The 26794-nt window shown below is 38.7% G+C and overlaps 1 protein-coding gene across 1 annotated transcript in view; it reads right to left on the minus strand.

Annotated features, from left to right (window-relative positions):
* The window catches only part of LOC121369879 (cysteine-rich venom protein-like), a 56076-nt gene extending 37265 nt beyond the window's left edge, over nucleotides 1–18811 (minus strand). Inside the window, exon 1 of the mRNA XM_041494957.1 lies at nucleotides 18572–18811. Within this exon, the coding sequence (XP_041350891.1) occupies nucleotides 18572–18811 (240 nt within the window). The remainder of the gene's footprint in view (nucleotides 1–18571) is intronic.
* Between the last annotated feature and the right edge of the window lie 7983 nt (nucleotides 18812–26794).

The raw sequence follows: 26794 nt of genomic DNA on the forward strand, positions 1-26794 counted from the left end.
ACGTGTATAGTTTAGAAATGCTTACATTTGTACAGTTTACATTTACAGCTGTTCAGTTTACAAACATTTAGAAATGTATTTTTATCAATGTTCACGTGTACAGTTTAGAAATACTTACATTTGTACAGTTTACATTTACAGCTGTTCAGTTTACAAACATTTAGAAATGTATTTTTATCAACGTTCACGTGTACAGTTTAGAAATGCTTATATTTGTACAGTTTACATTTACAGCTGTTCAGTTTACAAACATTTAGGAATGTATTTTTATCAATATTAACAGTTTACAAATGTTTACATGTGTACAGTTTACATTTACAGGTGTACAGTTTACAAATGTTTACAAGTGTGCGTCATTATTTTTACAGCTATTGACATGTATACAAGTTACAGACGTTTAAAGGTAGTACTAAACCAAATAACGTCTGCCTGGGTTAAAGTTGGAGGTGCACCGAACTTTTGATAGAGAAGTGAACACCACAAGTCCTATGATTGGTGACAAATGTGAGTTGTGTTGGTTGTAAAAAAATTCGTTTCATCTGGGCAAAAAAAATGCAATTTTATTTCATCTAGTGCCACTGTGTCAAGTAGCCTTGTGCTTGAAACATGTATGGGGTACCTGTGAAAAAAAAAGAGTACTTGAAATTTGTGCGGAACTAGAGTAGTCATAGACGCTACCCGTTATTTCAGAAATGAGCAGCTTGACCCCCAATTTTTTCTGATTCACTTTAAGGGTGAGGGGTGGTAGTATTTATATCCGAGGCGTTTATATTGATTGATACGCTGCGGGTAGGAGTTTTAGCCACATATGTTACTATTGTCGTCTATAAAATTTGATTTGGTAGTATACACCCTAAAGGTGTGCTGTGTGCACCAAACATTATTCCACTCTGAGCACCAGAGAGGCTGATTAGATACCCCCATCAATATCTCTGTCTGTTATCTGGCTATCTGTCTGTCTGTCTGTCTGACTGACATTTTCTCTTTTTCTCTCTCTGTCTCTTTCTCGTCTCTGTATCTCTCTCTTACACGCCACACACATACAATGTATAGATATGCATGCATGCATACATACATACATACATACATACATACATACATACATACATACATACACTCAGACACACATACACACATACACACATACACATCATACATACATACATACATACACACACGCACATACACACACTCATCATACACACACACACACACACACACACACACACACACACACACACATACATACATACATACATGCATACAGGGATGACTTGATAGCTCAGAACATATCGTGTCAAGATGCGGCCGAATTGGTACCACAGGTTCGAGTCCCAGAAACGGCATGAGACAATGTGTGAGGCCAGAAAGGATCTAATTATCCCCTGCGCCAGTGCGTTAATATCTGTGTATGTAACAGTCAAACCCGACATGCATACAATATATAGATATTCATACATCAATACATACTAGCCAGTGCCAGGTTTGCCCACTGTTTCATGCACGTAAGTGGGATCGACTGCATAGCTTGTAGGCCTCGTGCATATTGTTGAGCATTCTTTCTAAGGATGATTCGATAGTTCAGAACGTTTCGTGGAAAGTCTGCAAGGTGCCACAGGTTCGAGTCCCAGCAACGGCATGAGACAATTTGTGAGGCCAGAAAGGAGTTAATTATCCCCTGCGCAAGTGTGTTAATATATGTGTATGTAATAATCAAATCCTTTTCTTTCATCATCAACATATTGGCTTCAATAAATACCGTGTGTTGTTTACATTTCATTTCAAATTATAAATATTTATACATCAATACTTATCACTTATACACTCAAAGGCTCGGGGCTTTCCGCTATTAATATTAATAAACTTGATATGTAGCCACACTCATCTTCCAATTTCATTACGTGTTTCATAACAGTAGACCTACGAAATACGCATTAATACATCTGGTAGTGTTTGTTTGTACCGTGTAATTAGGTCAACCCGGTAAACCGTGAAAATAACGAGAGAGATATTAAATATCTTTATTACTTTTATTACTTTTAAGATACTATTGCCGATTATCTGAGTGTGTATAGGTACAGATATGTCATCGTCTGATGTGCAGTTAATGAATAATATATCGTACCGTCATACAATTTCGATCGACATATGTTTTCGATACTTTGTTTGTAACTGCATGTATCGCGAGATTATGCGAGATATTACGTCACTATCAGCCTGAACATAAACAACGAAGTGTCTTTTTCCTCACAATATTAAAAATGCTTCAAGTCAGGCTGCCAACTTTATGTTTTAATTATAATACCATAAATAGTGTGCATGTTATCAGTTTTTCGTAATGCAATATTTTGGTACTAATGAAATGCCTCACATGGCGAAATCCAGGTGTCACAAATCCCTGCAAAGTTATCGTCTGCAACACTGACATCTGACCTGCCAAAGTTAGACAATATACCACGTGATCATTACACTGAACAATAAAAATTATGGAAGGCTGGTTGGGTTACCTCTTATTTCGTTCACAGCAAAGTTCTTTTCGGTAATTTCTGGTGGGGGCATGTTTACATGTGTATTTACATTTACTACAAATAAAGGTGGTTTGGTGGAATTAGATTTTTTGAAAATATATAGTTCTATACCTCTGTCAGCGTACTTAAGGTGACAATCTAAATTTTGGTGTCGTTGATACGTATAACAAGAGGATTAGACGTTAGCCTATGACGAAAACATAATGTAAATATGTTTTCAGTGAACACTGTCTATTGGTCTGAAGATTATTCAATATTTTTTACAAGTTACAAACATTTTATGATTTTATTTTCAAATGAAGATTTTGATGTAAATTATTAAACGGAGTATAGACCTTTCACTGCCATAACAAGGACAAAAATAGACAGCCAATGAAACCATCGAAAACATATGACGTTCGTGAAAATATAGCGGAAACACCTGTATGACTTAGCAGCTAGTGTTTTTGGAGGAAAACTTGGCGTTCATGTGAAATTATTACTGTTTTTCATAATAAACTAATGTGACTTGAGAAAGGTAAAGTAGTATCGTTTGTACAAAGTATTGTTTTTATTATATTTTAATTTTTTGCTTATCGTATCGAAAACATATGACACCAGGATAGTATTTGCAGGCCAGACGGTGACGAAGGAATTTAATTTTGTCTGCTTCTTTTTTGTTTTTTTGTTTTGATTTTTTGTCTTCTAATGTAGTTGTTGGGGTTTTTTTTGTTGCTGTTGGGGTTGGGGTTTGTTTTTGGTGTTTTTTTGTTGTTGTTGTTGTTTGATTATTATTATTTTTTCGGGGGGGGGGGGGGGTTGAGGGGTTGATTTTCTTCTTTTGTTGTTATTGTTGATGCTGTTGTTGTTGTTGCTGGTGGTGGTGGTGGAGGTGGTGGCGGTGGTGTTGTTGTTAAATTCTTGTGAAGGTACAAATCATTAGCGCATTGTACATGACCAACTCTTTAATATTTAATTATATACTACAATTCGTCTACAGTTCCGTTAAGATTATATATATGTCAGATTTTCTGGAGGGTTGTTTCTTTCTTTTTTTTTTTTTTTTTTTTTTTTTCTTTTTTTTGGAGGGGGGCTCACAGAATATATTATCTTCCGGTTTCGATCGAGAGTTTCACATTACCTGTCCTAAATTTGCATATTATACTTGCATTCTTTTCAGACGACTGTAGAACATGACTTTCTAACTTTAATTCATCTTGAAATATTCTATAATTAATACATGTACCATCTGCGATAGTATTTCATATAATCATATTACACTAGTTAATAAAATTGATCAAACATGTTAGAATATGTTATTCTGGGGGCTTGCTCTTGTTTCCTGGAAGTGTATGTGCGTCTGATCACCATTACCTGCAGCTGGTGTGTTAAGCAATCGAAATTCAATTAACAGCTTTGATTTTTTAAAATAATTACAGTAAACAGGGCTTTCCTTTTGTTTCACCATCAACATATTGGCTTCAATAAATACCGTGTGTTGTTTACATTTCATTTCAAATTATTTTCCTGCTTATATCCAATTAAAGTTCAAAGACGCTCTCCTGGGCACACACCTCAGCTATCTTGGCTGTCTGTCCAGGACAGTGGGTTAGTTGTTAGTGAAAGAGAAGAGGCTTTAGTGGTCTAAACACCTACCCATCGAGTCGTTAAAACTCGCTCTGGATGGGATCCGGTACCGGGCTGCGAACCCTGTACCTACCGGCCTTATGTCCGATGGCCTAACCACGACACCACCGAGGCCGGTTGTTGTTTACAGACGACCTACTATGTGACATAACACAGTATTGCCTAAAACAGTATACGTGTACATGTACATAGATAATACTACGAGTGGCCTTAGATCAAGTTTATCATTGAACGAGTAAATGCACCATCCCACAAAGAGGATAGTACATATCAAGGCCTTTGATATACCAGCCATGGTGCACTGGAACGCTGGAACAATAAACAGCCCAATGGGTCCACTGACTGGGATCGGTCCTAGAACGACCGCGCATCAGGCGAGCGCTTTACCACTGGGCTACGTTCCGCCCCATGGGCTGTTTGAAATGTCTGTAAAACAGGTTGTGTGTTAGCGAACGTTTGTCGAAGAGCAACGTGCACCAAGTATATTTTGTAAAGTCACGTACAATCCGCGTGACTCTGTCGTTAGGAAGTTAACAAAAGTGCTACCCTGTCTCGAAATCAATTTATATATGTAATAATATATATTATAAGTATGTTAATCGCAATATCAGCGATGCAAATCTGTTGCCTCTGGACGTAAGGGTATTAACTGGCTCAGTGTTGTCTGTCATCAAGTTTATATCATCTAAGGAGATGAGAACCTGTTATTTTCATATAGTGATACTGCATTTACGTCATTAATAATATAGTGTTATTATCGGGAACACTGAGAAATATAATCTGTGGTATTATACGGAAGCTCGGAATGATATACTCTGTAATCGTATAATACTCTAATACGAGAATGAATCAGCCATGGATATCAATGAGGCAATTCACGTAATTAACACATTTTATCAAATCTTCGTGGTTGGATATTGATACAAATAAGATTTATTGCAGATAAATAGATTTGTATTAAACATATTCAACATGATTCTCTAGGAATAAATAGTTACAAAAATATTAGCAGTCTTAGAATTATACTGGAACAAATCAATCAAACGCGTCCCAGTAATTCTTAATAAGTCTATCTATTAGCCGACCGGAAATACTTAATCGTAGCCAGCAGCCGACAGGCTGTATTTTCAATTAAATTAAATTCATTTGAGCACAATTTTAACATGTTTATTTACTACAGATACAACCGTGTCCGGTGTATCGGCGCGTCCGGTGATTTGGCGCATTTGGTAATTTGCTCAAGTATGCTTAGGAAGTTGTCATGTTGTTGGTGTTTTTAACAAATTAAAGTTCAATCCCATTTTCAATGTTTAATCAATTATCTATAATTTCAAAATAAATCACTCACCTGCTTTCGTGTATATAAACGAGAAGTAAGTCAGCTTTATTAATATTAAGAATGTTAAAACAAGTCTAAAAACACATTTCCCGCATTTTTAAAATTATAGTAAACGGTATAATTATTTATTTCGGTTAATTTTATTTAAACTGAAAAGGAAAACACAGACAAATGCAAACAAAACAAACGTTATACACCTTAATTGACAGTCATTCCACTTCACAATTGTCACATTGTTACCAATTTTTTTTAAATTATAATAATAATAAAAGCGAAATAAGATCCACGTGTGTGCACAATCTACCCAAGAAACGAATCCATGTAGGCATCTTAGCCATGCATGACAATGAACATGTATGCATCTGCAGTACTGTGCCACTCAAGAAAACGATTCCGAAACTGATCACGAGATGGGTCATGTGTGATCGTTCATTTTCATAGTAATATTTTTTTAACAAGACAAAACAAAAAAAGTACTAAAATAATCCTGGGACAATAGTGTAGCATTTATGGGCTACAAAGTGAGGTCATGGGCGGTTTATAAATAGCGGGGTCACCGATCCACATCTACTGCGCCGAATCACCGGACATGCAAATCATTTTGGATACAAGGAGGTGTCCACATTTATGGACAATTTTAAAATGTTTATTTACTACAGACATAAAACAATTTGTAGTGTATCTCTGATTATGCACTGCTTCATTGGTGAGAGACACATTTTATTAAGTATTTCACAGTGTTCACATAGAAAATGGTCTGTGACGGTACATGCTCTTAATTTGTTTTCGCCTGTGGCGATATTAATTGTTTTAGAAGGCCGTGTGCAGTTTCATTGCACTTAAGCCCAGATGGGCAACTTGTTACGTAATACTTCTGCGCGATGGTCGTCTAATACACACCCAGAGCAGGTGTGGAGGCCTTGTGGCCAGTAGTTACGTAATACCTCCGCGCGACCGTGAAATCTCTAGCGCACTGGCGACATTAAGTCTGACGATCTGAGGAAAAAAATACCGCTTGGTCGCGGTGGAAATATCAGATGATAAGATTCGGTGCCGCGATGTACCCCTAGGCGATATTTCGATTTATAATAAATAGCTAGAGTTTTAGAGTTATGAGGAGAACGAAAAAGGACGGCTTCCAGGGAACGTAGTCCGTTGGACTTTTGTAAATATTTTATTTCTGCTCTGTTGTATAACCTTGATGTGATTGATGTGACTTTAAATATTTTAATACTGTATTATACCAATATTCTTTAGACAGTGTCTTCGGTCATCTGACGAAGTAAATCGTAGTCTTACTGGTCTATATTTATACGAGTATTTGGTAATATAAAGCTTAGCCAGTCATCCTAGAATACCTAGGTAAACTGTAGGTTATTGTCTTTATTGTGATAGGTACCAGTATTAATTCTGTGTTACAAGGTTACTGAATGAGTAGTTAAGGGTTAATTAAAAATTAACCAGTTAGGAATAGTGTGGTAATTCCTTTATTAATTAAGTTCTCCTGGCAGCGTTTTTCAATTATCACAAGTTACTGAACGAGTAGTAAGGGTTAATTAAAAATTAACCAGTTAGGAATAGAGTGGTAATTCCTTTATTAATTAACTTCTCCTAGAAGCGTTTCTCAATTATCACACGTGTGGGTGTTGTGTCACGGTGAAGTGATTCGCATATTGTGTAACCTAGACACCTAGAGATTAACTAAGTAAGTGATCAGTTCTGGGTTGTTATTATTGTTGTTATTAATTAACTACTACGGCTGTACATTTGTCAGCGTAGGTTAATACAGATTCCAAAGTGTATTGTGTTTTGTTGTGTTTTCTAGTGAACTAAACGTGCTATAATAATATATACTTTATATAAGATCGTATCTCTGATCATACCTAGACGAGCCAAAGCGGTTTTGAACTGCCTGTTACAGAGAGATCTAATAGATATACAGTTAGGAGAGATATTTGGATAATCGTGTTTTATTCAGTTACGGGAATTATAGAATCCCCGTGACAGGGTCTTTGAATGCTTAGGTTCGCCGATTCACCGGACAGCAGTGTACTAAATAGGCCTACCTTTTGTACTGTAGTGGCTGTATATTGAACGTGTTTCTGATTGTTCTAATATTTGTACGAGGTTAAATTTCATTTTATTTCCTAAAATATATTGTTACAAATACTATGATGACCAGAAACACATTGAATATACAGACACTGATATTCTAAACAAGAAAATATATTTAATATGTAATTTTAATCGTAGAAATATTTTATTTTTCAGAAACATCTTACAATGCAACAAACTCAGGAAGGGTGGCATTCCAAGCCGAATCATTCTCTTGCAAAAACTCACCCTAACATTTATGATTTCATAAATAAACTGAAGGCTCTTGAAGAGAAAAACAGAAGAACACTGATCCAACTTGACCATGGGGCAGCTCCAGTACCGTGGAAAAAGGTGTATCGTGATATTGATACACGCCTTATGAGGTTGAAGGATCAGCTTCAGCAAGGCCGCAAAACTCCTTTAGAGGTTTTAGACTTGCTAAAAATGCAGTTGTAAATATGACTTTGTTCAACAGTTCTGGGTCATTTTAATAGTTTAATCGTTTTTGTTGTATAATGTTAATGTTTTTATGATAAAATATGTGTCATATTATTTTGTCATGTTATTTTATACATAGGGACCATATATGGAATGTTCCACTTTTAAATGGGGATGTCATCTTTTCATACTGAGTGTAGGCAAACTGGGTTGTAGGCAAACTGAGAGGACACCCCAACAGAGTGCTGTTAGATCCACAGGTAATAGTAATTAACCAGGGGAGCTAATTTTAGTTAGATTGCATCAAAGCTGCACATGTACTATATACGCGAGGGTAGTTTTTGCTAAAATTATAAACATAAGATTTCAATTTTAATTAATTATCTAACTTATCTGGGTAGATTTTCCATTTTATATGTAATGTTAATTTCAGCTAAGTAAATGCCTTCTTATGTAGACACTAACAATTAAATATGTATATGATAGATTAATCCATTATCTAAATTATCAGGGTAGATTTCCAAATTATATGTTATATATTTATTTGGGGGGTTTTGTGTGTGCTTTTTTCAAAATTAAATATATGTGAATAACCTTACTGTAAATTTACTTGATTTTACAGTGCCTTAACCACCAATCTGATTAAAATTAGCTCTAATGGTCTACCAGTAGATCTAACAGCATTGCGTGGACTCCCATGTCCAGGTGACATTTCATCTATAAATAAAAATTTAAATATCGACCAATTACACTTCGCCTTTTATAGCATTATTCGGGAGCATACAAATTCTTAAAATATCGGGCGAGACTATTTATGCAATAGGCGAACTTGTTGGTCTATTTCAACATTAAAAAACAGGGAGAAAAGTGCAGTAATAAACTTTGGATTGTATACTAGTATAAACAGATTTTATGCCTATACCATCACATTTTTTTTTTTCGTCTTGAAACAAATTTTATATGAAATTTTATATTGAAATTAGTTTCCGGCATACTTCGTAATTCACCCGAATCATTTCGTATACCATCGGCATAATCCCGAATGTTTTCAAATTCTTTTCAAATCACTGGCATGATTTTGCAAGTAAGGTTTTGATTGGTCGAATGAAAGGTCAACTGGACATGATCTCCAACTGGGTGCTGTTAGATCCACAGGTAATAGTAAATAGTGGATTTTAAATAGATTGCTTAACCACCGACAGTACAAAATCATCCACCGAGGGTACTTTTTCCAAAATATGGTATATTAATTTACATATTTGTTAGCTATTGTCGGGGCTGGCCATATCCTAAAATTTTCAATTGCCCACTGGGCAAGTAACTCTCAAATTTCACTTGCCCACAACAAAATTAACTTGTTCCTAAATGTAAGCAGTTTAAATCAAAATTAAATTGTATGTTTCAAACAAATTCACATCATACAAAGCACTTGTAAGCCCTGTATTACTAAATATGTTTATTTCCTTTAATTTGTGAATGTAAAAATCGGCATGAAACAAAATTGGAAATGAGTTTACGGTTTTTTTAATAATTTTAACACTCTACTTTAGAATGATCATCAAAAATATGCTACTTTGGGTTAATGATTTTACAGTGAATAACATTATCATTGTTTTATTTCTATTTATTTATTTATTTATTTTTATTTTTTGGGGGGAGGGGGGTTCTGGGTTGTTTTTTTGTGTGGTTTTCTTTTGGGGGGGAGGGGTTTGAGGCCTACTTCCGATACTCGATATAATAATCAGAGGCCTCATACATACACGCACGCACGCACGCATGCTTGCTGCAGACTACGGAATTACAACAATTGCAAGTGAACAACAGGCACTTACTCATTATGTGGATAGAATTTTGTCTCATCTTTATTTTCATTGGTTAAATCTCCCAGGGCAATATCACTTTTGATGGACCGTGGGACTGTCTCAGGGCAATTTTCATTTCAACTTATTTTCGTGCTTATATCCAATTACAGTTCAAGCACGCTGTCCTGGGCACACACATCAGCTATCTGGGCTGTCTGTCCAGGACAGTGGGTTAGTTGTTAGTTGGTTAGTGGTTAGTGAGAGAGAAGAGGGTGTAGTGGCCTTACACCTACCCATTGAGCCCTTAAGAACTCGCTCTGGGTTGGAGCCGTTACCGGGCTGCGAACCCTGTACCTACCAGCCTGTACTCAGGGCAATATCACTGTTTACGGAAGGTCGTGTGACTGGTTTTTGACCAATAAGAATAGAGATATATTTTCATTACATAATAATAATAATATATATTAAATGACAATATATCGTTGCCATAATCAAAATGAACCAATCGAATTTTTTTTAGCATGTACGAATAATGATACATATGCTAATTAGGATTTGTTCTTTATTCCAGCGTGCGGAGGAAAATCCTGCTTCAATGGCGGAACACTGGATCTTGCCACGTGCCAGTGCAGGTGTGCTAACAACTTGGGTAACACAATTTTAACCGGATCACTGTGTGAGACACGTAAGTGTGACACAGAGAATAATACACGAGCGGCCGTTAGATACCATTTATCTTACAAGTTGTTTTAAAAAGTAGCTAACGAGTAAAAGTGAGTTGCATACGTTTTTAAACAACAAGTTCTAAGATAAATGATATCTAACGCACACGAATGTTGTATTCTATTTCTTACATATCCTGAAAAACATTTTTTTAAATAAATTTAAATGCCGTTTCCAACGAAAATCTATTTACGTCCCTTTCGCTTTTAGTTAACGTGTGCGTCACAGACAAGTCAATTTTAGGTTATCTTATACGTCACGGAGTGATCGATTAGACCATTCTATGTTTTCATTCGATGGTGTGGCATTGGTGACCTGGTCATCACCTAGGAGCAGTCAGTTGTATGTCTTTAAAATGTTAAAGCACATATATGTGTTTAAAAAGTATATGTGTTAACGAATGATGTTCTCACCAACGGGTGTGTAAGATTTATTAGTTATTCTAATACAACTGGCATATAAGCCTTTTTGCAATTGGTTAATTTTCGTAATACATAGGACGATAAATGTACGCTGTCATGGGCAACCGATGATAAAATTCCGGGAAATCGTCCGATATTAACATCCACGCCATTTATTTTGTTTTCTGGTCAATCATTATAATGTAAATACAACAATCATGCAATGGAGTGAGTGAATAGGTGGTGGGACTCTTTTAACGTGCCCCTATCCACTTAAGGTTCAGGCACGCCCATCCCGGGCTCGACCTCTGACTTCGCCAGTAACCGATCCCCGGACGGGAAAAGTGAGTGAACAGGTTAAAACATGCCTTTATCTGTCTATAAATAGTGGTAACAATTCATTAGATCTCTTCTTCTGAACTATACAACAGACAGGATAGCACATACCACTTTGGTACGCTGGAACGATAAATAGCCCACCGACGGGGATCGATCCTAGTCCGACTGTGCATCAGCCATGCGTTTTACCGCTGGGCTACGTCCCGCCCCTACTTTTAGAGAGACGAAAAAAAAACCTCTTTTAGTAGAATGCCAGCATGAACAGATCGCAGGATAGAACCCATTAGACTGATCCATTGAGTATTTTACCATCCTACTCGGTGCACTGCGACTGAGTATATCAAAAGTCGTGGTATATGCTGTCCGGTCTGTCAGAAAGTGTTAAAAGAAAAAGACCATGCAGATGGTTTTTATTGAGGGGTCATTATTTTACACCTGGGAGTTGTAATAAAACGAGAATTTCGGAAGGGATTTATTTGTTCACTGTAGAAAAATGACCCTTGGTCTGTTTTTAATGAGGGTCATAATTTACACGTTACTCCGGCTCTCCACAACTCAAACGTTTCAAATATCATCTGGACAGTGCACAATATTTCATGCGAATTGCCGTTCTTTTCGCGTGTCACTTACGCAAAATTAAATTTATGCGAATCGCAAATCATGACCTGTAAACATTCGGAAATTAAAACTTCACGATTACAGTAAGTTTATTCACGCAGACATACTACTAGTATTACGACAAATGTTTTAGGCTGAATTTTAGATACTTGATGCGCAGCAAGCCAGTAAACAGCAAAATAATTGCCATGGCTGAAACGGCCACCCGACGGCAATTTTGAGCATACCTTTGGCAATATATTTTTTATAGTGACATTTGCAGCAAATAAAGATGCTTGAAGGGTTATTTTGTTGTATATAGACATTCAAACAAGTAAGTGTTGAATATTGGTAGTTAATGTACACCAGGTGTATACATTTTGCCATTGTTGGGGAGTTTTACCGTTGGCACAAACGTGCCGTTGGTGATGCTCTCTACCTACGGCAATGTATATCTCAACGACGGCAATTGGCGTCGGTGCCGTTGTTAAGTTTGAGCCCCGAAACAACGTTATATTGCAACAGTTGTAACTTGCGACCAGTCAAAAAAAAGTATAGAGTTGAGCCAAAACTTTTAAAGAAATCTGCACGGACCGCTGGGGACGGCTAAATTATCTGCTGCGATTTTATCTCTAAAGGAATATATGTAGACATAATATTGGATAGCCTATAATGTTACATATGTTGAAATCAGTTTTAGCATAAACACTTTAAACTACGTGACATCATTGCGTGTGCTTTGCCAACTCGTGATGACGTCAAGGCGATTGGTTTGTTGGCGTCAAATCGTCCAATAGTAGTGTAAGTTAAACCAATGCATGGTAATTTCACATTGAGAAATTATGATTTTTATTTTCCCTGTTACGAGTGCCTGCTGGGTAATAAATAACCATATAAAAATTATACGGCATTTGCAATTAATATTAAGTAACTAAATAATATCTGTAAATTTATTGACTGTGTTTTAAAACATTAAAATCCCCAAGCTAATTGATTGATTGATTGATTGATTTATTTATTAGGTAGGCTGTAATAATATGTATTGTACATGCAGTAGTAGCTATTTGTTCATGTATAATTTTTATGTGAATTGTGTTCAAATAAAATTGTGTGTTGTAAATTACGATAATGTATCTTTCATTTTGGTTTTCTCCATTCTTATGGCAAGGTGTCGTGTTTGTTTCTGTGGTGTACTAGTATCTATGTTAATTGATTTAGCCAATTTGATTTAAATCAATTCATATCATAGTAAGCACACAGCTGGGATAGCGGGATGGTCTTTCCCGTGGATTTTAATAAGGCTATAGCTTTAGGCACATGTTACTGTTATCGTGTTTGGAATATAATTTGGTGGTGTGCACCATCCTGTGTATCCTAATAAAGTTGGGATTTTAATACAAGTACAGAACGAGCACAAACTGAGTCGATGAAACAAAAATTAAACTAATAGTTACAGCCATGCATTAAACAGAGCTCGATACAGTGATGGTCATTCTTTGAACGTGACTCTAATGCTGGTAGGTAGTGGGTTCGCCTCCAAGTACCGGCTCCCAATCAGAACGAGTTTAACGAATCAATGGGAGGTGTAAGTCCACTACACCGACTTCTCTCTCACCAACTACTAATACCCAACCACTAACTCACTACCTTGGACAGACCAGTGGCGGGTCCAAAATAATTATTTACGGGGGAGGGGGTGGGGGGCTCCAATGACATGTGTCCAAAAATTGAAGGACACAAACATTCCCGCAGGGATTACTCGCATTCAACAACGTAAAAAATTAGGGGGGACGGGAACCTGGGTCCACCATAGATCAGTCACTACAGACAGTCCATATAGATGAGGTACGTGTCCAGGACAGTGTTCTTGAACCTTAATTGGATATATGGACGGAAATAACTACAAATTAAATGATTTTTTTTTAATAGATAGATGGGGTGTGTTGGTGTACCCAGGACAGTGTGCTTGAACCTTAATTGAATATAATCACAAAAATATCTACAAATAAAATGAAATGGGGAAAAAACTCGACTCTCCACAGGACATTTTTAATTTAACAACTCTGTGAATAAAACAAGCAAGCTACTCTGGTTGAAACTGCTACAGAAACGTTTGGTTACACTGCTAAACACAACAGCAATGAAAATAATCGCGCAAAACACAAGCCATGGTTTGGCAGTCAGTGTAAACTGTTCACAAGAAAATATATTTAAGCAATAAACAAATCTAGAAAGACACACAAAATAAAGAGAAACTTATAAATGCAAGCAAATGTTTTAAAAACAAATCTAATTCAAAATATTAAAATTTATATAAACAGCCCCCCCCCCCCCCAAAATAAAATAATATATATATATATATATATATATTTATATTAAAAAAAATTAAAATTTTTAATCAAAAATATTAGTAGTAGTAAATCTTCAGGCAGAATTGAATTTTACTTGTAGAATGCCGGAAAGTTTACTGGGTAGTCTACCCCCGAACCCCCTAGAAAATCTTAGTCAGCCCTCTCAATGTCTACTTGCTTCCACCGTGCATGATAAATGGAGAAAGGTAAAAACGGTTACAGAATTACATAAACATGTATCTCTATCCAATAGACCACTGGACCTGATTTTAGTCCAAATGGTTCTTGATCCAATCTGATTAAAATCAGCTCTACTGGTCCACAGGTAGTACTTATAGACCATTGGACCTGATTTTAGTCCGAATGGTTCGCAATCCAATCTGACTGCTGAAATCAGATTAGTACTTATAGACCAAAGTCAGCTCTGACTGAAATCAGCTCTACCGGTCCACAGGTAGTACTTATAGACCATTGGACCTGATTTTAGTCCGAATGGTTCGCAATCCAATCTGACTGAAATCAGCTCTACCGGTCCACAGGTAGTACTTATAGACCATTGGACCTGATTTTAGTCCGAATGGTTCGCAATCCAATCTGACTGAAATCAGCTCTACCGGTCCACAGGTAGTACTTATAGACCATTGGACCTGATTTTAGTCGCCTGACTGAAATTTCCACAGGTAGTACTTATAGACCATTGGACAAATTTTAGTTTGAATCGTTCTGGAACTTGAAATCAGCTACCGGTAGACAGGTAAACATACCAGAAATCCAATCATTGAAATCAGCTCTACCGGTTTTTATAAAATTTTAGTCCAAATGGTTTTGAGGCTATTATCAGAAATAACGGCATTTCATTTTTTAAAACTTATTTTTGAGGCTATATCCATTTAAGCATTCTGTCCCTTGAAACTGTATGGTACAACCTATTTTGCTAAATTATTGTGAGATATGGTGAAATCATTGGTTAGCTTTATTACTTTCGAATCACGAATCACCATCAGCCCACTGAAAAAGGCAGATGTAAAACAATATACCGTATGCTTTCTATATATAAATAACGAAATTAGTGATGAATTCCACTGTATAATGTGTTGTCCTTTTTTAAAAGACTTCTGCCAAAGTGTTGCCAGTCTAGACCAAATATTTATAAATTTAGAATGTTATTTGATTATATAAAAACAAGAGATTTTGTTTCATGGTGTTCTTAAATAGCTAGCCGTTTTCAGAGAGCAAATTTATGAACGTCTCATGAATGAAATGTTTTTATGATTTTTATTTCATTTGTAATATGTTGTGGGGCGTGACATAGCCATAGCCCAGTGTTAAAGAGCTCGCTTGATGCGCAGTCGGTTTGGGATCGATTCCCGTCGGGGTGTCGTTCTATCCAGTGCACCACGACTGGTACATCAAAGACTGTGGTATGTGTTATCCTGTCTGTGGGATGGTGCATATAAAAGATCCCTTGCTACTAATTAAACAAATGTAGCAGGTTTCCTCTCTAAGACTATATGTTAAAATTACTAAATGTTTGAGATCCAATAGCTGATAATTAATAAATAAATCAATGTGCTCTAGTGTTGTCGTTAAACAAAACCTTTTTCTCCTATCTTTCTCTTTGTGACATTGCTGTATTCATTCCGTAAGGACAGCATGCCACAGAAGACACTTTAGTACAGACAATTTATCTTTGACTTCAGTCTCAAGAATATGATCAACACAAAACATCTGTTATTTTTATTTACTATCAATATGAAGAAATGCATCTCACTTATTTAGAAGCGAGAACTCACTTTTATATGCCTTCAGGGGGCATTTAAAAGACAAAGTTGTGAGTACAGGTTTTGGGGTGGGGGGTTTTCAAATACATGAAAAATATGTTGGATGTAGTAATCTGTTTTAAATATAGTGCATATTCTCTTCTCTATTGAATATTAAAACATATGACACAAATAGGCTAAATTGTACTGAAATTGATTGACTTTTGCAATTTAAAAAATTGTGTTGACGTCTTTGTTGTTTAATTTTGTTTTTCAATATTTTCCACATTTTATGTCCAAATTGGCACATTCATAGTCATGTCTAGATGGCGGCAATGTTTTGGTGGGGTTTTTTTTTTTTTTTTTTTTTTTAAATAAAAATAAAACTACATTCAAACCAATTTCAGAAATTGATAAGTGCCCCATGACCAATGTTGGTGTCAAATTTCATACTTTTTGGAAGAAATAAAAGTTTGGACCAATCTGCACTCTTCATTGAAAGTAAAAAGTTATTATTGTAGAACCTAACACACGTGACAGCTATCTTGTAGGTCATCTTGTTAACAGTAATTGACTGAACTGAACCGAACTCTATTGACTCTCCGGCCGCAATTCAGCGCCATATGGGATGGGGGTGGGGTACGTTGTAGACAAGATGTCACATGGTTTGTCACAGTAATGATGTACATGATATCTGAACATGTAAAAACGTGTGTATCTATCGGTTCATATTTGAATTTGTAGACATGCAACGTATTACAAAATTGTAATCGGACATTTAAAATATCTGTGCCCATTAGATGGGAGACAAGCGAACACATTTTGAAATCGTTGTAAGCATACAGCTGGGATAGCGGGTGGTTCTTTCCCGTGGGTTTTAATAAGGCTATTGTTTTAGCCACATGTTACTGTTATCGCGTACGGGAAAGTAATTGGTGGTATGCACCCTGCTGGGTAATATAGTTTGGATTTTAATACAAGTACAGAAAGAGCACAAACCGAGTCGATAAAACAAAAATTAAACTACCAGTTACAGCCATGCATTAAACAGAGCTCGAGACAATGATGTCATTGTTTGAACGTGACTCTAATGCTGGTAGGTACTGGGTTCGCCTCCATGTACCGGCTCCCAATCAGAACGAGTTTAACGAATCAATGGGAGGTGTAAGGCCACTACACCGACTTCTCTCTCACCAACTACTAATACCCAACCACTAACTCACTACCCTAGACAGACCAGTGGCGGGTCCAGAAAATACATTTACGGGAGGGGGGGGGCTCCAATTACATGTGTCCAAAGGCCAAAGTCCACAAACAATTCTGAAGGGATACCCTATTCATCAACTTTTAAAAAATGGGGGTGGGGGGGTGTTAAAATTTAGCGGGTGAGGGTCCCTGGGCCCCCCTTAGATCTGATACTACAGACAGTCCAGATAGATGAAGTGTAGATGAAGTGTGTGCCTAGGACAGTGTGCTTGAACCGTAATTGGATATAAGAGAAACTTATATACCCTGTCAAAAAAGAAACGCGAAATATTCAATTATCTATTTAATACAAAGTGGAATAATTTATTTATGATCGTATCACAGTCATATTTGACATGAGTATGTGACAATGTTCTTGCTATGGACTGACGGCAGTGGAGGCGTTTCCGTCACCAAACAGCATCGCACGAGGGTGCTGAAATCAGTACCTTATGTGGCCACCAGCAGCAGCAATCACTGCGCGACATCTCCTTGGCATAGACTGAATGAGTCTCTGAATCCGGGCACGTGGAATCCTAGCCCATTCTTCCTGCAGTGCATGTGACAGTTGCAGAAGTGTCTGAGGCTCCGGGTCACGCTGGCGTACACGTCTGTCCAGTTCGTCCCATAGATGTTCAATGGGGTTGAGATCTGGCGATCTTGATGGCCATGGCAGCACATTAATGTTCTCATTCTGTAGGAAATCCATTGTTATACGTGCCGTATGCGGCCTGGCATTGTCCTGCTGAAAGAGTTCTCTCTGTCGATTTAAAATGGGAAGCATGTGACGGCAAAGAATTTCATCCCGGTAGCGTACAGCTGTCAGGTTGCCTTGTACGAACACAAGTTCACTTCTGCCGGTGTATGAGATGGCTCCCCACAACATGACACTCCCTCCACCGAATCTGTCAACATGGGTGACGCAGTTGTTGGCAAAACGTTCATTGCGGCGTCTGTAAAAACGTTGTCGTCCATCACATCGCTGTAGAAGGAAACGTGACTCGTCGCTGAACCATACTCGCCTCCAGTTTCCCCAAGTTCCACCCCTGTACATTCGTGCACCAGCGAACATGTAAATGTTGATGTTGACGTCGCAGGACGGGGCCAGCATACGGTCTCCTTGCCCGTAAAACCCCGTTCTCACTTGAACGATTTTCTACGCGAATTCCGTGCGACCACCAAATCGTACAGGGCGGCAGTCGCACGGCAGTGTTGATGATTCGCACATGTTGTAGGGGTGTCGTGTGTATTTCGGACATGTCGCATGCCGGTGCGACATTTTTCAAATGTTTAAGATTATCGTACGGCTGTCTCTAGGTTCGCACAGTTCGCATTGGTCGCATAGAGGTTGCACAGCAGTCGCACGGCAGTATGATAGGTCGCACGGCAGTATGATAGGTCGCACGGGAGCCGTACGTGAGTCTTAAGGGAGCCGAGATGTGCGACTCCCAGCGGACCCCCTGCGACTCCCGTGCGACATCCATCAGACTTCCGTGCAACTGTCGTGCAACCTGTGCAAATCTCATGCGAGCGTATGCGAGCCCGGTGCAGAAAGCCAGTCGCATGGCAGTTGCACAAGTGAGACTGCGCGGGGGGGGGGGGGGGGGGGGCTAGGTAATTCGTACGGGAATCGCACGGCTGTACAATCTTTTAGTCGCACCGCAGTTGTACGAAAAATCGTTCAAGTGAGAACTGGGCTTAAACCAGTTTCTCGAAGTCGGTTCCTAATGGTTTGTGCAGACACCCTTCTCAAACCAGATATGCGTCCAGCAGTGTTCGTTGCTGTGGCGGATGTAGCGATGTTGTGCTGCAGTTGTTATGCGAGGTCTTCCACTTCTGGGCTGGTCTTCAGCTGATTGAAACTGCTGGTACCTGTCCCAGAGAACGTGAAATGGTGCTCTGATGGACGTTCAAGTGGCGTGCGACTGCTGGCTGCGATTCACCTAACTGGAGGCGGCCTATTGCAATGTTTCGATTCGTCAGGCTTGGTATTGGCATCTTGTAACTCGTCCTACGTCGAAAAGGAAATGACGCATCATTGCGAGAATGGCAGCTTTAAATACCTATCACTACTCCAATCTTTTCTCAGAGTTTCACGTGCATTCGCCAAAATCTGACCATTTCACTCCGATTTCCTGCATTTGTCGGACAACTTGCGTTAAATTTGTTTTAGGGTGCATTTGGGCATGCTGTCCCATTCCAGGAACATTAACAAACATGGTCATTCAGCAACATTTTAAAAAAAACCTATATTTTGCAAAATCAAACACTTTTCTTCTTTCCGTATCACCTATGCGTTTCTTTTTTGACAGAGTATATATGCAAGCAAATGTTGTAAAGAAAAATACTAATTCAAAATATTCGAATTGATATAAACAGGCCAGGCGCGAAAAATATTATTAGTAGTAAAATTTAAGGCAGAGATGAATTTTACTTGTAGAATGCCGGAAATTGCATTTCAGGACATCTAGTTCTCAAAATTTTACGGAGGAGCATACCCCCGAAAACTTTAGTCAGCCCTCCCAATGTCTACTTGCTTCCACCGTGCATGATAAACGGAGAAAGGAAAAACCGGTTGCAGAATTACATAAACATGTATCTCTATCCAGTCTGAATGAAATCAGCTCTATTGGTCCACAGGTAGTACTTATAGACCACTGGACCCGATTTTAGTCCGAAAGGTTCTCGATCCAATCTGATTGAAATCAGCTCTACCGGTCCACAGGTAGTACTTATAGACCTGGAGAGTTGATTTCAATCCGACTGATTCTTGATAGTTTTCACGACTGGTACATCAAAGGCCGTGGTATGTGCTATCCTTTCTGGGATGGTGCATATGAAAGATCCCTTGCTGCTAATCAATAAGAGTAGCCTATGAAGTGGCGACAGCGGATTTCCTCCCTCAATATCTATGTGCTCAATGGGTAGGTGTAAAACCACTTGCACCGACCAGTGATCCATAACTGGTTCAACAAAGGTCATGGTTTGTGCTATCCCGCCTGTGGGAAGCACAAATAAAAGATCCCTTGCTGCTAATCGGAAAGAGTAGCCCATGTAGTGGCGACAGCGGGTTTCTTCTCAAAATCTGTGTGGTCCTTAACCATATGTCTGACGCCATATAACCGTAAATAAAATGTGTTGAGTGCGTCATTAAATAAAACATTTCTTTCTTTCCCTCAATATCTATGTGGTCCTTAACCATATGTCTGACGCCATATAACCGTAAATAAAATGTGTTGAGTGCGTCATTAAATAAAACATTTATTTCTTTCCCTTAGTATCTGTGTGGTCCTTAACCATATGTCCGACACCATATAACCGTAAATAAAATGTGTTGAGTGCGTCGTTAAATAAACATTTTCCTTCCTTTCTTCCTTCGATCGTTCTGGAACTTTCTGTGAAAAAACGGAGAAGCTGACCCATGAGAAAAACATACAGAAATAGCATTTCATTTTTTAAAACATATTTTTGAGGCTATATCCAATTGTAAACTGATGGCAAGTGACATTTGTAGGATCAAATAGACAATAACACCAGCAAATCTAAAAACTCCATATGGTTATCTCCTAATAATCCATTCTGGATTGTTTCTTGAAATTGTTTAACTGTATGCCCATTGAAAATGCATGTGTAAAACAATATACCTTATGCTTTCAATGTATAAATAATGAAATTGGTGACGAATTCCGCTGTATAATGTGTTGTCCTTTTTTTAAAGAGGAAAGATACAAGAAAAAGACTTCTGCCAAAGTATTGCAAGTCTAGACCAAATGTTTATAAATGTAGAATGCTATTTCACTGTAAAAGAAAAAGATATTTTGTTTTAATGGTGTTCTCAAATAGCTAGCCGTTTTCAGAGAACACAATTATGAACGTCTCATGAATGAAATGTATGTTTTTATGATTTTTATTTCATATGTAATATGTTGTGGGGCGGGACATAGCTCAGTGGTAAAGTGCTCGCTTGATGCGCGGTCGGTTTGGGATCGATCCCCGTCGATGTGTCCAGTGGACTATTTCTCGTTCTAGTCGATGCACCATGACTGGTATATCAAAGGCCGTGGTATGTGCTATCTTGTCTGTGGGATGGTGCATATAAAAGATCCCTTGCTACTAATGAATTTGTTTTAGCGGGTTTCCTCTCTAAGACTATTCGTCAAAATACCACGTTTGATATGCACTCAACACATTTTATTTACTGTTATATTTCGTCAGACATATGGCTAAGTACCACACAGATATTGAGAGAGGAAACCTGCTGTCGTCACTTCATAGGCTACTCTTTTCGATTAGTAGCAAGGGATCTTCTATATGCACCATTCCACAGACAGGATAGTACATACCACAGCCTTTGTTACACCAGTTGTGGAGCTCTGGCTGGAACGAGAAATAGCCTATTGGGTCCACCAACGGGGATCGATCCTAGATTGACCGCCAATCAAGCGAACGCTTTACCACAGGGCTACATCCCGCCCCTTGAACCGATAGATACACACGTTCTACACGTGCAGATATCACATACATCATCACTGTGACAAACCATGTGCCAGTCAATTACTGATAGATACACACGTTTTTACACGTGCAGATATCACATACATCATCACTGTGACAAACCATGTGCCAGTCAATTACTGATAGATACACACGTTTTTACACGTGCAGATATCACATACATCATCACTGTGACAAACCATGTGCCAGTCAATTACTGATAGATACACACGTTTTTACACGTGCAGATATCACATACATCATCACTGTGACAAACCATGTGCCAGTCAATTACTGATAGATACACACGTTTTTACACGTGCAGATATCACATGCATCATCACTGTGACAAACCATGTGCCAGTCAATTACTGATAGATACACACGTTTTTACACGTGCAGATATCACATACATCATCACTGTGACAAACCATGTGTCAGTCAATTACTGATAGATACACACGTTTTTACACGGGCAGATATCACATACATCATCACTGTGACAAACCATGTGTCAGTCAATTACTGATAGATACACACGTTTTTACATGTGCAGATATCACATACATCATCACTGTGACAAACCATGTGCCAGTCAATTACTGATAGATACACACGTTTTTACACGGGCAGATATCAAATACATCATTACTGTGACAAACCATGTGCCAGCTTGTCTACATCGTTCAGTTCGGTTCAGTCAATTACTGTTAACAAGATGACCGACAAGATAGCTGTCACATGTGTTAGGTTCTACAATAATAACCTTTTACTTTCAATGAAGAGTTTAGATTGGTGCAAACATTCTTTTCTTCCCAAAAGTATGAAATTTGGCGCCACCATTGGTCATGGGGTACTTATCAATTTCTGAAATTGGTTTCAATGTACTTTCGAGTTTTTATTTTATTTTTTTCTCTTTTTTTTCTAAATGGCCGCCATCTGGACACGCCTATAAATGTGCTAATTTGGAAATAAAACATGGAAACTATTTAAAAAAAAAAAAAAAAAAAAAAAAAGTTTCAACACAATTTTTGAAAATTGCAAAAGTCAATCGCTACAAGTACAATTTAGCTTATTTGTGTCATATTCAATAGGGAAGATGATATACTCCTGTCACGGGGATCCTATAATACCCGTAACTGAATAAAATACGATTATCCAAATATCTCTTCTAACTGTATATCTATTAGATCTCTCTGTATCGGGCAGTCTAATACCCGAGTGGCTCGGCTCTAGGTTGGATCGGAGATAAGATCTTATATAAATATATATATGTGGCATGTTTAGTTCACTAGAAAACACAACAAAACACAATACACTTTGGAATCTGTATTAACCTACGCTGACAAATGTACTTGCCGCAGTAGTTAATTAACAACAACAATATAATAACAACCCAGAACTAATCACTTAATTAGTTAATCACTAGGTGTCTAGTTTACACAATATTCTAATCACTTCACGGTGATACAATCCACACGCGTGTGATAATTGAAAAACGCTGCCAGGGGAACTTAATTAATAAAGGAATTACAACTCTATTCCTAACTGGTTAATTTTTAATTAACCTTTAACTACTCATTCAGTAACCTTGTAATACAGAATTAATACTGGTACATATCACAATAAAGACAATAACCTACAGTTTACCTAGGTCCTCTAGGATGACCGGCTAAGCTTTATCTTACCAAATATTCGTATAAAAATATTAGAACAGTGAAGCCTACAATTTACTTCGTCAGATTACCAGAGACACTGTCTAAAGAATATTGGTATAATACAGTATTAAAATATTTAAAGTCACATCAATCACATCAAGGTTATACAACAGAGCAGAAAAATATATTTACCACGTCCGGACTGAACTTATATAGATCGTTCAGTGGACGACGTCCGTTCCCCTGGATACTTCCAATGTTTCTCCTCGATAAATCTAAAATCCTATCTATTTATTCAAAAATCTCAGAGACAGCGAATATCGCCTGGGGGCACAACGCGGTACCTCACCTATCATGTGATATTCCACAACTCCCAGAGTCGGTATATATTCTACATGGCCAGACTTACTGTCGCCAGTTCGCCAGAAATATCCCGGTCATAAACCGCACTACCGGAGTTATTACGTAACTACTGGCCACATGGCCTCCACATCTGGTCTGGGTGCATATTGAGACGCAGCTCCACCACCGTCGCGCGGGGGTATTACGTAATCAAGCTGTACACGGCCCTCTAAAACAATTAACATCGCCACAGGCGAAAAGATAAGAGCATGTTCCGTCACACACCCCCACCTCAAAAAGAATATTTCCTCTACTCTAGGATTAGGGAAATATACATTTAAACAAAACAATGTGTGCGTTAACCGACGCATCCGGGCATTTATAACACATAGTAATAAGGTGACTACCAGTAATCACACTGAGTCTCTGAGTCCCTGGTATACAATAGTATATATAAAAACAAAAACAGAAATCAAGAACGTCAACACATTATCACAACGTTCAACTTCGGGACAGGGCATCAGCGATTACATTGGATGTGCCCTTGATATGTTCAATGGTAATTGGGAATTCCTGCAGAAGAAGACTCCATCTCAAAACTCTCTGGTTGGTGGCTTTCATTCTGTGAATGAAAGTAAGCGGATTATGATCAGTAAAGACAACCACTTGATGCAATGCAGAATTCACGTAGATCTGAAAATGCTTCAGAGCTTGTACCATGGCCAAAGCTTCCTTCTCTATAGTGGAATAGTTCACCTGGTGTTTGTCAAACTTTTTGGAGAAGACAATTACAAGATGGTCCAGTCCATTTTCGTCTTCCTGGAACAGCACAGCTCCAGCTCCCACGTCACTGGCATCCACAGCCAGCTTGAAAGGCATTCGGTAGTCTGGTGCTGCCATCCCGGGAGACGAGGAGAGCATCTGCTTAAGACGGTTGAATGACTTGTCGCATGCATCTGACCACTGGAACTTCGTTTCCTTCTTTAGCAGCGATGTGATGGGGCAGCTACCGTCGCAGAAACGACGAATTTAGCGCAGAAACGACGATAATAACCGGCCATACCAAGGAACCGGCGAACTTCACGACGGTTGGTCGGTGCAGGATACTGGCTGATGCTTAGTGTCTTGGCCTGCAGTGGGGCGACGCAACCATGCCCGACAGTATGACCTAAGTAGGTCACTGAAGCTTTCACGAATTCACATTTGCCCAATTCACAGTCAAGTTAGCTTTCTGTAGGCGACTGAATATTTGTTGTAAACCGGTTAAATGTTCATCTCAAGTGTCGGTGGCTAACACCACATCGTCCAGATACACACTGACGTTTTCTAAGTCTGATAACACATGGTTCATCATCCTTTGAAAGGCAGCAGGGGCAGTCTTCAAACCAAACGGCATCACTCGAAATTGGAAGAGGCCGTCAGGTGTGATGATCGCCAGAATGTCCTTAGCTTTCTCCGTTAATGGAATGGCATAAAAACACTTCAATAGGTCCCATTTGGTGATGTATCGAGCGTGTCCAACTCGGTCGATACAGTCGTCAAGGAGGGTTAGAGGGTAGGCATCTGCCTTGATGAGTTGATTCACACGACGTAGGTCAGCACATACCCGAAAACTGTTATCTCCCTTTTGAATCAGTATAACAGGTGATGCCCACTGACTGTTTGATGGTTCCAGAATGTCGTCTTCCAACATGTAATCTATCTCCTTTTTCAGTGCCGCACGTTTTACAGGGTTTATCCTATAGACATGCTGTTGAATCGGTGTAGCGTTGGGTTCCAAGCGCACATCCTGGATTAAGGTATTGGTAACCGTTGGAAAGTCCTGACAAATGGAAACATTGTCTTGTATCAACGTAGTCAACTGGGGGCTGTCAAGGTGCTGTAGATAAGAACTCAAGTCTTCTAGAATCTGGCTGTTGGTTAACTTGATCTCTGCAGTCTTGACGTCATCACAGGAAATTGAGTCACTCTCAATTTGGACAGGTAACACTGGAACTATCGGCAGTCTGTCAAAATAACCTTTTAGCAAATTGATGTGGCAATACCTACTTTTCCTAACCCTATCAGGAGTGTTTATCACATACCCTGTCTCATTAACCCGTTTGTGCACAACATATGGCCCGAAATACCGGTTCTGTAATGAACCCCGTTTAATGGGAAGGTACAGCAGCACTTTATCCCCTGGTTTAAATTCCCGACTCCTAGCCTTCCTATCAAACACTGATTTTATTTTGCTCTGAGCATTGCTCAGTTGCTTCCTAGCTAGTTCGGTCGCCTGCCACAACCTATCTCTAACTCTCCCTACATAAATCAGCAGGTTTTCGGCATTATCCTTGTCTAACCAACTATCTTTTACCAATTTGAGAGGGCCTCGGGCTGAATGCCCATAGACCAACTCAAATGGGGTGAATCCTAAGGATTCTTGCTTAGCATCCCGTGCTGCGAACAACACGAAAGGAATTGACTGGTCCCAGTCAGTACCATTGTCGAAACAATGGCAGCGGAGCATACTTTTCATGCTCTGGTGGAAACGTTTTATTGCGCCCTGGCTCTCAGGGTGGAATGCAGCAGAACGAATTTGTCGTATATCTAACATAGACAGTACTTGCTGGATCAACTTGCTCATGAAGTTCGTACCCCGGTCGTTTTGAATTTCCCCTGGTAAGCCCGTATACGTGAAGTATTTAAGCAGCGCACTAGCTACAACAGATGCAGTAACCTTCCTTAAGGGAATCGCCTCTGGAAAACGCGTAGTTAAGCACATAATTGTTAACAAGAATTGGTTGCCTGAACGCGTTTTCGGTAATGGCCCCACGACATCTATCAATACTTTTGAAAAGGCTTCCCCAACTATGGGAACCTTCTGCAGGGGATAGGGAGGAATTAGCTGATTTGGTTTCCCCACAACCTGACACACATGACATGACATACAATGCTTACTGACATCTGCAAACTTTCCCTTCCAATAAAACTCTGAGGCAAGTTTACTATGAGTCTTATTCCGCCCTAAGTGGCCAGCAAACACGTCCTCATGTGCTAACAATAACAATGACG

Source organism: Gigantopelta aegis, chromosome 4 (assembly GCF_016097555.1).
Source record: "Gigantopelta aegis isolate Gae_Host chromosome 4, Gae_host_genome, whole genome shotgun sequence".
Taxonomy (NCBI): domain Eukaryota; kingdom Metazoa; phylum Mollusca; class Gastropoda; order Neomphalida; family Peltospiridae; genus Gigantopelta; species Gigantopelta aegis.